General features: G+C 35.2%; 4 protein-coding genes across 7 annotated transcripts in view; 2 read left to right on the top strand and 2 right to left on the bottom strand.

Moving 5' to 3' along the window:
* Window positions 1-141: 141 nt before the first annotated feature.
* LOC116343925 (rab GTPase-activating protein 1-like) lies at window positions 142-7,515 on the top strand. Of its 3 annotated transcripts, none has more exons than XM_031772253.1 (9): window positions 142-356; window positions 1,291-2,075; window positions 3,205-3,441; window positions 3,752-3,935; window positions 4,054-4,256; window positions 4,356-5,662; window positions 5,762-6,460; window positions 6,532-6,787; window positions 7,175-7,349. In XM_031772253.1, exons 2-9 carry the CDS (start codon window positions 1,811-1,813, stop codon window positions 7,231-7,233), a joined length of 3,210 nt encoding a protein of 1,069 aa, XP_031628113.1. In that variant the 5' UTR covers window positions 142-356; window positions 1,291-1,810; the 3' UTR covers window positions 7,234-7,349. The 3 variants fall into 3 exon arrangements, with proteins under 3 accessions (XP_031628113.1, XP_031628111.1, XP_031628112.1); XM_031772251.1 differs by having other exon boundaries at window positions 145-356; window positions 6,532-6,924; window positions 7,175-7,515; XM_031772252.1 differs by lacking the exons at window positions 142-356; window positions 1,291-2,075 and adding an exon at window positions 2,746-3,077 and having other exon boundaries at window positions 6,532-6,924; window positions 7,175-7,515.
* Window positions 7,516-7,584: 69 nt separating this feature from the next.
* LOC116344056 (probable 39S ribosomal protein L24, mitochondrial) lies at window positions 7,585-8,820 on the bottom strand. Its single transcript, XM_031772433.1, has 4 exons — window positions 8,573-8,820; window positions 8,354-8,510; window positions 8,069-8,262; window positions 7,585-7,970 (listed from the first exon to the last, which is right to left on the bottom strand). Exons 1-4 carry the CDS (start codon window positions 8,690-8,692, stop codon window positions 7,659-7,661), a joined length of 783 nt encoding a protein of 260 aa, XP_031628293.1. The 5' UTR covers window positions 8,693-8,820; the 3' UTR covers window positions 7,585-7,658.
* Window positions 8,821-8,896: 76 nt separating this feature from the next.
* Window positions 8,897-10,284, top strand: LOC116344055 (probable histone-lysine N-methyltransferase CG1716). The gene is made up of 3 exons (XM_031772432.1): window positions 8,897-9,513; window positions 9,604-9,949; window positions 10,042-10,284. Exons 1-3 carry the CDS (start codon window positions 8,997-8,999, stop codon window positions 10,100-10,102), a joined length of 924 nt encoding a protein of 307 aa, XP_031628292.1. The 5' UTR covers window positions 8,897-8,996; the 3' UTR covers window positions 10,103-10,284.
* Window positions 10,257-11,777, bottom strand: part of LOC116344054 (geranylgeranyl transferase type-1 subunit beta) — a 7,386-nt gene continuing 5,865 nt past the window's right edge. For both annotated transcript variants that reach the window (XM_031772429.1, XM_031772431.1), the window contains 4 exons: window positions 11,189-11,654; window positions 10,957-11,109; window positions 10,745-10,863; window positions 10,257-10,656 (listed from right to left, as the gene is read on the bottom strand). In XM_031772429.1, the coding sequence (XP_031628289.1) occupies window positions 10,407-10,656; window positions 10,745-10,863; window positions 10,957-11,109; window positions 11,189-11,654 (988 nt within the window). In that variant the 3' untranslated portion in view covers window positions 10,257-10,406. The remainder of the gene's footprint in view (window positions 10,657-10,744; window positions 10,864-10,956; window positions 11,110-11,188; window positions 11,655-11,777) is intronic.

Here is an 11,777-nt window from a genome sequence, read left to right as displayed (position 1 = left end):
ATGTCGTTGGCGTCATTAAGTGTATATGACAATGGTGTATACATATCAACATACAAAACTCATTTGTCAATATTTGTGTGTTTTGCTAAACAGTTTTGGTAGTATACGTCAATACAAATCAATATATATATATATTGCTCTCATCAAATTCATTTTTTTTCGCATCTGACTACAATGATTACGGTGAATAATTGTTTAGACAATATTTATACAATCAATTCAGTTGTATTACTGTGAAATGAATTTTTGATAGTTTTTCGTGTGAATACGCCATCGCAAAGATTCTCTTTTGGCAAAAGCTTGACCTAGTGCACGTAAATTTGAATATTTTTTATTTGCTGAGATAATTTCGACTGGTATGTATTTTTTTTTTTTTCTAAAAATATTCGTTTCTTCTTTTATCAAAAGTTGACAAAGGATCATAGGTCAAACGATTGGGTCATTTGATCATTCAAAACATTTAATTAGTGTTTAAAATGCATCCATCCATCGAAGTTATATATTAATTGGCAACACTAAGTCGATTGATTTTTTTTTTCCTCAACTCAAGTGCATTGTACCCTCGGCACAGTTTTAATGGGCACATGCAATCGGTCGAAGGCCTTTGTTTTTGCATTTTTTATCACATGCAATAAGGATATAAATTTATCATATGACAATCAGTAACATTTTTGGGAGTGTGAGTTTTACAAACAAATGTTCTTTTTTGACATTTCAATGACAACTCATTGTAAATAACATCAAAAACGTAATTTTAACGAGAAAAAAGAGGCAGTTTTCAAGTTATCTTATCTACTTTTTAAATCAATGAAAATATTTGTTTCAGAATATGTTTGGTCAGTTTTGAAGAATATTCATGTTAAGGAATTTAAATTTTTTTATCGCTGAGTGCATTTTTGCGATGGATGTATTGTAAGATTCCTTTGTAAATAGAAAACAGTGACAGAACAAACAAAGAACATTCGACTTGCATATAAAGAGCTGTCTGGAAATGCGAAATGAATTTTTAATGTCGTTGTTGTCAGTGTTGAATCGATTTCGAAACAAAAAAGACAAGAAAAGTACCTTTCAAGACAAAAATAAATTAAAAAATGGAAAAAGAAAATAAAGTCAGTAATTTAATAGAGAGAAAGCAAAAAATATAAGTCCAAAACAATCACCATTCCATATAAGTGTTTGATGATTATTCATTCATCACCTGATCGATGATTAAATTTCTATTTATATTAATGAGCCTGTTCGTTTTTTTAATATAAAACACATTGGTGTATGCATTTGTTTTCATTGCAGGTATACTCTGAGACTAATTTAGTATCCATGACAAAGGCGCAGCATTCGTCAATAAACAATTGAAAGCAAATATACTAACAAGTAACAACAACACGAAAGAAAAATGATAAACAAAAGTCAATGCATATACATGGTTGCGTTCAAACAGCTGTAACTTTCGAGATAGAGAGAAAGAGAAAGGGAACAACGATCGATTATACTATTATCAATGTTTCGTTCGTAAACAATCTTACGTTTGATTTGAAGCAAAAAAAAAACTCGACAAAGTCTGAGACATAAACATACGTTCATGTAAATTCTAACGACAACTGTTTTTCAATTGTACCATCGCGTGAAAAAGACGTCGATCTCCGTTTGAGCAAAATTGATAGAAAAACGGTTTGTTTGACAAAAGGTATTGTGTGTGTTTCTGAATAAAGTACTATCACATACACACATATACCATATTCAAGAGAGTGTGAAATTTGAGATCGGCAACAATTGAACAAATAGCGCACATGTATGCCTTTGCAAATACGCAATGGATGACAAATTAAGTATTAAATCATCGGATTCGGTTACGACAAGCGGCGAATATGAAATTGTCCCCGTTGGTGAATTAGAAACGCAAAGCACACAATTGCTCGGTACGTCGCCAACTCTGAATATTGCAAACAACGGAAATTTCAACGATTTGGAAAAAAATTTAACCGAAGTGATTCATGAACTGGATAATAATACAACAACCACCACACACACTATAGACGCATCACAGATCACAGGACAGTCGACTAAAATTGACACGGGTAATTTTCTATTTACATAGGAGACATTAAATCTGACTGTTGTCATTTCTATGGATTATCGGTCAATATTCTTTGCCTTGCAGTACATTTACACTGATAATCCCTAAATATGAACAAAGAAAGAAAGAACTGCAAAAAGCATGGAGAATATCAAGTGTTATTTGTCTCGACTTGAGTTTGGTATAATGCCACGTAATTAAGTGAACTCAAAATTCAGGATTCGCTATGCAATGCACGAATCGAGTTTTAGTGTTGTGCTTAAAGAAAATCCGATATTTTTCTGAGAAAAAAAATGTTCACGGAAATTGGTTCGGGACCGAATTCGGTTAAAAGAGCAAATAAACATAACATAAATTCAATTTTTTGATGCCAGAACAAGTCATGGTTTTAATGTGTTTTTGAAACGTTGACATAGAAACAATGTAAATTGTTGTTATTTTTCGCTTTTGAGAAAACAATAAAAATAAACAAGTGACATGACTAGCTCTATTTATCGAACGATACGAACAAATGAGATGCGTACATTTGTAATAACAATAATTTTTGAAGTGAAGAGCAGCCGGGAAATAAAATCAAACACACAAATACATATAAATCCAATGGCAAGTCACTCATTGAAGAATAAAAAAACACGCACTGAGCTAAGAATAATCGAAATACATCGTTCAGTATCGAATGTGATCTCTTTTTGAATGGTGATTTTTGTCAATCACAGTCACCATTTGTGCATACTAAAGTTGACACTGTCAACGGCTTGACAGTTTAAAATCGAACAAAATTCATTGAGAGTTCGTATTTCGACACCTAGTGCACTTCGACACGAGCAAACGATAACAAATCAATACCATTTCCTTTCACATTTTCGGTTACAGAATCTTAAAATTAAGCCGCAGCCACTGCTTCATTTATTTCAATTGAATTTTTATTGTTGCGTTAGTCATTTTCAAATGAGCTCGTCAAAAAGCAAAAACAAACTGAAAATGTTTCTCCTTTTGTGTGCAAGTAAACACGCGATTTTTTTTATATTTATGTAGTAATTGTGTGAATCAAAACGAGTGGGAGAAATATTCTATTACTCATAACGATGTTTTCTTTTTTCTCTTGTTGTACTTGTTATCAATTTATGTAGATTCTCGACACACTGCAAATAAAATGGATGAGAATAATACAAAGAGCGTCGTAGTTTGTGATTCAATGCAATTGGAGTCCAGTAGAACTCAAGCTTGTTCACCCGACGGAACAGCAAACAATCAAATCGACATGAATAAAGTGGGACAATCCGTATTCTATGGCCATTTGAATCTTAGTCCGATGGCCGAAAAACAGGACTTTATGAAACCAGAACAAAGTGACACCGATGAAGAAAGTATGTTCAAGTTTTTTTTTTTTTTGCTATTTTGCGCAGCAATTTTTATCGTTTATTTCTCATTTTGTTATTTTGTTTTTATGTCAATTATTATTTGTTGAAAAATGCTACAATTGTGTTCTTGGTAATTACACAGTGTGATGAAATTCAATGTCAAATTCAAATTACCCATTTTTTTCATCTTTTATCGAATCAAATTATTCGACAAAATGCGATAAAAACAACTGTTGTTTTACTCCGGTAGATTTTAAACAAAAACGTGTTTCTGTTAAATAGCTCATTGCTTAAAATGTTCTTTATTTGCTTTCAGTGTCAGATATTGATCAAGATTGTACAGAGTTTTCAGGCGTAACATATCTCGGTTCGGCGAAAATAAACGCACCAAAATCAGAGAATGAAATTTTACGAAATATCAACGAGATGAATTCACATTCACAATCGAACGGGATGAAAGTGTCTGTTAGCATTCCGTCGTGTTCTGAAGGATATGTGGTGTAAGTGTATTCATTTTTTTAAATAACAATACAACGTTTTTTTCTGTTCAAAAAAACATCTGTAGAATGTTTTCTTTTAATCGACGCAATTGTGTGTTGTTGTTGATGTTGATTACAGATTGCACGATAGTGAAACAAATGCGGTAATTCATCGATATGAAGTGAGTCGAATCATATTTTATTTCCGAGGTCCACCAGCTGGTCAGGATCAGGCATGCTTTGCATTTACATTTCAAACGGGTGAAACAAATGAGTTGAATCCATTATTTCATTGCCATATATTTCGATGTAATATTCCCGAAGCCGTTAATCAAGTTAGCAGTAAGTATTTCAAGATGTTTTCCTCATCATTTTTGCTTACAAATCCATTGTGCAGCTTCTAATCTAATTGACATCCTCCCAATTGACACATATCTATAGGTTGTTTTTCGAAAGCATTTCAATCGCCAATGTCGGCCAGTATGACAGCAAGCGTTATGTCTGGATTGGGTGATATAAATAATGCGATGACGTCATCGATTTTGTCGGATGTATCGGGCAATCCAATCAATGCAGCTGGATATGAATTTGTGGTGTCGCTGCAAATTCGTGAGAAAATGGCAAAGACATCGTACAGTGCGGTGCCACGCGATCGAACCGGTTTTAAATTGCGTGCAAATACCGACAAAGAGTTCACAATTACAGTGAATCAAACGCCACCATCAAATTTTCCAGTTCTATTCATTGACAGATGCTTTGGCGTGCTATTAAATCCCGGAAAATTGGTGCGTCAAGCTGACATGAAATTACTCGACATGGTATCGATGGGCTACACAAAAACGGAACATCAATTCAGTCAGAGTCAAACGTCAAGTAATGCCACACCATTTTCACCGTACATAATACGAGCCGAATGGAAGGCAAATGACAAAAATTTCGAACAATTGAATGTTGAATCAAGCAAATTGAGTATAACAATTGCCGTTGATTTGGTGATTCGTGGAATTCAAGAACCAGTACGGTTTGTCATTGAAACGGCCGTAATGATTCATTCGCAGCATGAAATGCGTTTGATGGATGTGTTTAGCAGCAAAAAATCGATGTCACAACGTTTTTATTTGCAATTGAAGGACAGCGGTGATGGTGGATGGGAAGTAAGCTCAATCGATCCATCGGATGAAATTGTTGAACCGGCCACATCGACACACGTACAACCGTCATCGATTCTAAAGAATTGGGGCTTTAAATTAGTTCGATCACCGAGCACCATTTCGATTGAACAAGATGAAAGTCCAGTCGATTACGATGATTCGGATGGTGATGAACCGTTGCTTAGTGGCACCGGCGAAGAGTGTATTCCACAAGATATATCACAAGAAGTGCTCGACGAGTGGTGCCCAATTATGACATCGGATTGGGATGGAAAACGACCAAAGAATCTATCGCATTTAGTGCGATTGGGAATACCCGAGAAATTACGAGATAAAATGTGGCAACGATTAAGCGGTGTTGAGAATAATGCCGCTCTTATTGATGCATATCGATTGTTATTGACAAAAGAAACCAAATGCGAAACAGTCATTCAACGTGATATTAATCGAACATTTCCGGCGAATAAATTTTTCAAAGAAATTGGCGGCTCCGGACAGGATGCACTATTCAAAGTATCTAAAGCGTATGCAGTTTATGACACCGAAGTAGGTTATTGCCAAGGTTTAACATTTATCGCAGCCAGTTTATTGCTTCATGTAAGTGAGACTAGGGCAATTCGGTTTTTTTGCCTTCGTTATTTAGAACATTTGGTTTGAAATCGATTTTTTTAAAAACTTATTCAATACTCTTTTCAGATGCCCGAAGAGGAGGCTTTTTGTGTTCTAGTTGCACTTATGTACGAGTATAAATTGCGTGACTTATACAAGGACGGTTTTGTAATGCTCTCTTTGCGATTATATCAATTGAATCGTTTGATAAAAGATCAAATGCCAAAATTACACGAACACTTTGAACAATTGGGGGTCGAAACTCACATGTTTGCGAGCCAGTGGTTCTTGACATTGTTCACAGCGCGCTTCCCGCTCTATCTAGTTTTTCACATTTTAGATGTATTTTTCCTTGATGGAATACAAATTCTCTTCCAAGTTGCGTTGACGTTGCTCAATGAATTTGAAAACGAACTACGAACATTGGATTTCGAAGGAATATTAAAGTATTTCCGTGTAACATTGCCGAAACGATGTCGCAGCACAACATTTGCACGCAAACTCATGAAGAAAGCCACCGAACGTAAGGTAAAACGATTAAAGCAATACGAAGACGAATTTTTGGCACAAAAGGAATTGGCCGAAAAGAAAGAAGCTGCCACGAAAGAGTATGAGCTGCGTTTCGATGAAGAACGTACCAAATACAAAGCGGATATTTTAATGCTACAAAGTAAATTGAAACAAGCCGAAGATAAGAATAAACATGAAGTGGAACGCAACAAAACTATCATCGACGATTATAAGCAGATTATTCAACGACAAGAACAACAAATCACAAAACTAAAAGTAAGTGAGAATCGCTTTTTCTGTATTCTATGAACAAACAGTAATGTAATTTGTCGTGTTTTTTTTTATAGGATAAAAGCGCAAAATGCACCAGCTGCTCATCGGACGATGTGGATTCGTCGTCGGAATTAAGTGAAAAAAGTGAGAAATTCGGTTCAAAGCAAGCGCTCAACAATTTGGGTCCGTTGGATCCATTGGAGATCGCTTCGAAGCAAATAAAAGAGCTCGAATTGGCGTTAGCACAGACAAAACTGGATTTAGTCGAATCTCAATGCCGAAACCAGGATTTGACCCATCAATTGAATACGCTGATCGCTGAAATACAAAGTAATCGCAATAGCTGGCAGCCATGGTTGGCCAAAACTATAAGTTCAATTCAGGAGAAAGTTGCATCATCGAAACGTGACACACCAACATTTCAATCATATACATCACAATCGACACACACATCAAATAACTCATTGGTTTGAATCAATCTATATATGTTTAACTCTTGTCCCCATTTGTGTTCCAAATACTTACAACACCATAGCACAACCACCCAGCCTTGTAGTTTCACATCCACATTTGTTATTCCGTATACCAAACAAAAATAACCAATACAATACAATAAATGTCCCCTTATAAATGGCACCAATAACCGATACTAATGTTTTTTCTCGAATCTCTTTCTTTTTAACTTGCATTTTGCATCGTGCAACAAACACCAAACAGGAACAAAACCAGCTCTCACCAAGTTTGCGTCCAAAAACTCTACCAAGTCCTTTATCTAGCACTGGTCGATTTAGCTTAGACTTTAGCCGAATGGATAATAGTCCCACAAACATTCTTAATAGCGGCAACACCAATCAGAAGTAATCGTACAAAAAACACGTGCTAATGCCAATTAGAAAACTACAAAAAACAACAACTTATTGTTTTTTTAGTAGGATGCACCAAATGCAAAGGCTACAATGCAATCTATGTCTAAACAAAATAATACAAAAAACAAAAATAAAATGTTTTTATTTAAGATTTTCATATTGGAAATGTATACATATATTATATACGATTACACACGCATTTAATATTATAATATATATGCGAATATATATATTTTAACGAATTAATGAAACAAAAAACCGTTATTTTATTCTTTTAACATCTTTTATTCATCTAGTTCTTTTAATATTTCTCTTCAAAACACAAACGATTTTTTTTAATACCAATAAGTTTTAGCTGGTACTCGATCTTCTTTGATGCCCATCTCATCCATGATTTCCATTTCGAATGTCTTCAATTTCGGATAGAAGGTAATCTTTTCAACCTCTTTTGCTTTAGTATCTTTTGGTCGTTCAAAATATTGTGCTTTCGATTTGTAATCATATGTCTCTTCAGCTGAGGCTGGAATTGGTATTTCGCGACCAGTTCGCAACGAAATACGAATCCTTGATCCATCTTCATTGTAACGCCACTCAAATTCGGTTGCTTGCAAATCCGCTGGATCGACTAATTTTATTTCCGATGTCACCTGATATAACAATAGGAAGGTATAATGAATGAGCAATAGATTCTTGAGCAAACACAAGTTCAAATTGAAAGTTAAAAAAAATCGGTGAGTTTGCTTACCAGTAAGGGTCTCTCAACCTTACCCACAACGCCGGGGAAATTTTTTGTTTTACCATAGGTGACTTGTTTGCAATTTAAACCTTCAACAAATACCCAATTCCGTTCTTGTAAAATCTGGTTGATGATGCCTTGTTTGCCCTTATCAGGTCCCGTCAATATTTCAACACGGTCACCACGGAACCAACTCCATGTTTCTAACAAATGTAAACGCATAAGTTATATTTCATTTGATGCATTCAGTTAGAAAATCAGCAGACATTCAAGTATAAAAAATTATCCACTTACCAACAGGTTCCAAAAATATTCTTTTAACTTGTTTGCCGGGATAGTTATCTTTCCAAAAATCTTGTGTCCATGGTCGATTAGCCGTGAATATGAATCGTTGTCTTTCCAGTGTTCTTGGCCAATAGCGTGGATTTCCTCTTGGTGTTTGCCATTCAATCTAACGAAATTCAATTACTGTTGTATAAAATGCATTCATTTAATGAAAAATTGGATGAATACCTGTCGCATAGAACGTCGAATATATGATCTGGGTAAATTTGAATATTTTTCGGTCATTTCACCGACAGCACCGATTTCCTTTTCCCATCTTGCTTTCAATAGAATTTGTGTGAGCCGCATCTTTATTAAATAATTTTTCCGAATTTATTTCAATACGACAAGTTTTTTGTTTCGAATGAATAAAAAAAGAGAGACACTGATGGCCATACAAAAAATTTCTGTGTCAAACAGACCTAACCTCAAACTTTATTGTGATGGAAAATTGTGTGAATGTGTATGTTTATGCGGGAGCGCTGATATTGACAGCTGTCACATTCAAATTATGAATGCTGTTTATTGTATAGAAGCGGTCAACAAGACTATTCGTGTTGAATTTGTTTGCACTTTTACCGTTTCACATTTATCATAAACATAAAACATCAAGATGAGCGCTAAAAGTGTCGAACATCTCCTTCAAAGTGGATTTGAACAATTGAAAATTGATGATTCAAACGTTAACAAGATGAATAGAAGACGCTCGGTTCGAATTCAAATACAATACAATCGATCGCTTCCCGATTTATCACTTTTGAACTTGGGTCTGGATTTGGAGAACAATAATTTGTTGCCGAAAAAAAGCAATATCGAAGCCGAATCGAAAGAAAATGAAATAAAATTGGAATTGGAAAATATTCATTATAAACGAGCACTGGAACAGTTTACGTACATAACAAAAAATGAATATTTAATTCGACGAAAGAAAACCAACAACGACGATGACTCTCCATGTGGATGCACATTGACAAGAGGACAAATCGTTTCGAGTGAATTTGGTTGTGGCAACAAATGTTTGAATCGTGCCATTAACATCGAATGTGATGACAGATGTAAGTTCGGACATTTGTGCAGCAATCAACGAATTCGAAAACAAGAAAATGCACCCGTCACCATTTTCATCACCGGTAAGTTGAACAAAAAAAGAATTATCTTCTGACCGACTGACTAGATTCGAAAAAACAATTTTATACTGAATTTGGTTTTTTTTTTTTCAGAGAAAAAGGGCTACGGACTATTTGCATCGACGGACATCATTGGAAAGGACACATTCATCATGGAATTTGTTGGGGAAGTTGTGAGCATGGCGGAATTTACGAAACGCAGCAAATCATATTCTAAACAGAAAATTCGTCATCACTATGTAATGACTGCATCGGGTAAAAATTTATTTGATGCCACACAAAAGGGGAATCTAACGCGATTCATCAATCATTCTTGCGACCCAAATGCTGAAACACAAAAATGGACTGTTGACGGTGAATGTCGTATAGGCATTTATACCAAGCGAACAATTAAAGCGTTCGAAGAAATAACAATGAACTATCAATTTGAACGATTTGGGTAAGTCAACTTTGGATTGACATTTCTACTGTTTTTTTTTTCATCTGTCATTCCACTACCATTTATCAAGAAATACCGTTTTTATTTTGCAGCAAAGACGCACAAGAATGTTTCTGCGAATCTCCAAACTGTACCGGTTGGATTGGTTCATAAAATTCTCTCATCAAAATAATTTTTAAAAATACCGTTGTGATATTGAATATTCTATTTACAAGTGTTGTTTTAAATAATTAGAGACCGAAATAGTATTGTTTTATCTTTTCAAATTCATCCATTCTTTTATTCCTAAAATATTCACATTTTCACATAATAATTCATTCATTTTTTTATTTGACCAGAAAATAAATAGTCATAAATGTTTATAAGAAGATGTGTTGCAATAATAAAATAAATTGTATACAATTAAAATTGAAAATAATGGAAATGTCTGTTCAACAGATGCTTTATGTGCTTTATCTTATTCGATGTCTAATCGAGTGTCGATTGCATCATTTGTTTGTTGCTGTTGTTTCCATGTGCGTTGAATTTCACAGAGATGTTCGTAAGCGCGCTGCGATATGTTTAGGCTCGGCATGACGGGTAGTAGACCTTCTTCGTTGATAAAGCTTAAACCACACAAACTGAAGTACGTGTGAAATGGGTCGGGCGATGAACCTGGCCATTTGGAAAATCCTCCAGTTATTACGTCTTGTGTTTCCAGCAAATATCTGATAGGAATGAAACAAATTTACCACATAGAAATCATACATCGCGTCTACTACTTTGATCGTATGGCAAATTAAATGTTAGACTTACTCTCGATTACCGCTGTAGTTGGTAAATTGAAATGCGCCCAGTATTTTCAATGTCGCACCAATCCAAAAGGAATAACAAGCGTCGCTTGGTTTGTTCGGTCTGCCATTAAAGCCAGTTTCCTATACAAAAAATCAATTTGAATTAAAATTTATTGCAAATTTACTGGAGACAGAAAGATAACAAGAATATTATGTTCATTCGAAAGTAAGTACCTGTCTAAAAACAAGCCATCGTATGAGTTTATCTCTCGTTGATTCGGACAACACATCCATTTGGCCGCTTAAATGAAGTGCAGCAATGGCACAAAATGTGGTTCCACCATGGCTTTCCATTTCGTAATGTTGGCTAACACCGCAATCATATCTCTAATGTGTGTAATAGAATCAATTTAAAATCGTATTCAAAATATCTAAGGCTCCAAGGGGCGATTTAATCAATGCTTACAATGCTACTCTTAATGTAATTTGCCATTAATTGTTTGTTTACGGTGCCCCAATCATCAAGCATATAGCAAATGGCGGCAGCACAATAAACAAATCGCATATCATGTTCGTTGCCCTCAACTGAAGCGCTGAAACTGCCATCGTCTCGTTGAACGGCCGCAACTCCTTCGATGATTGCCTTTCGATTGAGTCGACTCAAATCGTCACCAAGAGTGACAAGCATCGATATGCCTGTATAAGTCATTGCTAAATGGCCCCATTTGTATGATACTTCACTTCCGCATCCGTTGCTGCGTTTAATATTCAATGAGGATGAGCCTTGGAAACCGCTACAATTTGGCGAATCATTCGAAACAATTTGAAAACGATAAATCCAATCACATATCTCACGTCGTCGATTTTCTGATAACACATCCAATGAATTCAACACATCTAAGCCGCAAACCGCAAAAAATGCCAACGTGACTCTATAAAATAATTGAAACTTATCTTAATTACTTGTGAACTGTTTGGCGCGTACCCCGTTTTATGACCTGTATGTATATACAGGGTGGGGCATATAATAGGCTCACTCTTAGGGGGTGGGAATT

The sequence above is a fragment of the Contarinia nasturtii genome, unplaced genomic scaffold, assembly GCF_009176525.2.
Source record: "Contarinia nasturtii isolate CC-2019 unplaced genomic scaffold, AAFC_CNas_1.1 Cnas_scaffold_1037, whole genome shotgun sequence".
NCBI classification, from domain to species: domain Eukaryota; kingdom Metazoa; phylum Arthropoda; class Insecta; order Diptera; family Cecidomyiidae; genus Contarinia; species Contarinia nasturtii.
Note: the sequence above shows the minus strand (reverse complement) of the source record. Positions and strands in the feature narration are given on the sequence as shown.

Coding starts and splice junctions, on each gene's coding strand:
- LOC116343925 (XM_031772251.1), top strand. CDS start 1,811: ATGGATGACAAATTAAGTATTAAATCATCGGATTCGGTTACGACAAGC. Junction 3,936..4,053: donor TGTTCTGAAGGATATGTGGT/GTAAGTGTATTC, acceptor TGTTGATTACAG/ATTGCACGATAGTGAAACAA. Junction 6,461..6,531: donor AACAAATCACAAAACTAAAA/GTAAGTGAGAAT, acceptor TTTTTTTTATAG/GATAAAAGCGCAAAATGCAC.
- LOC116344056 (XM_031772433.1), bottom strand. CDS start 8,692: ATGCGGCTCACACAAATTCTATTGAAAGCAAGATGGGAAAAGGAAATC. Junction 8,511..8,572: donor TTCGACGTTCTATGCGACAG/GTATTCATCCAA, acceptor GAATTTCGTTAG/ATTGAATGGCAAACACCAAG. Junction 7,971..8,068: donor AGGTTGAGAGACCCTTACTG/GTAAGCAAACTC, acceptor TTGTTATATCAG/GTGACATCGGAAATAAAATT.
- LOC116344055 (XM_031772432.1), top strand. CDS start 8,997: ATGAGCGCTAAAAGTGTCGAACATCTCCTTCAAAGTGGATTTGAACAA. Junction 9,514..9,603: donor CGTCACCATTTTCATCACCG/GTAAGTTGAACA, acceptor TTTTTTTTTCAG/AGAAAAAGGGCTACGGACTA. Junction 9,950..10,041: donor TATCAATTTGAACGATTTGG/GTAAGTCAACTT, acceptor TTTATTTTGCAG/CAAAGACGCACAAGAATGTT.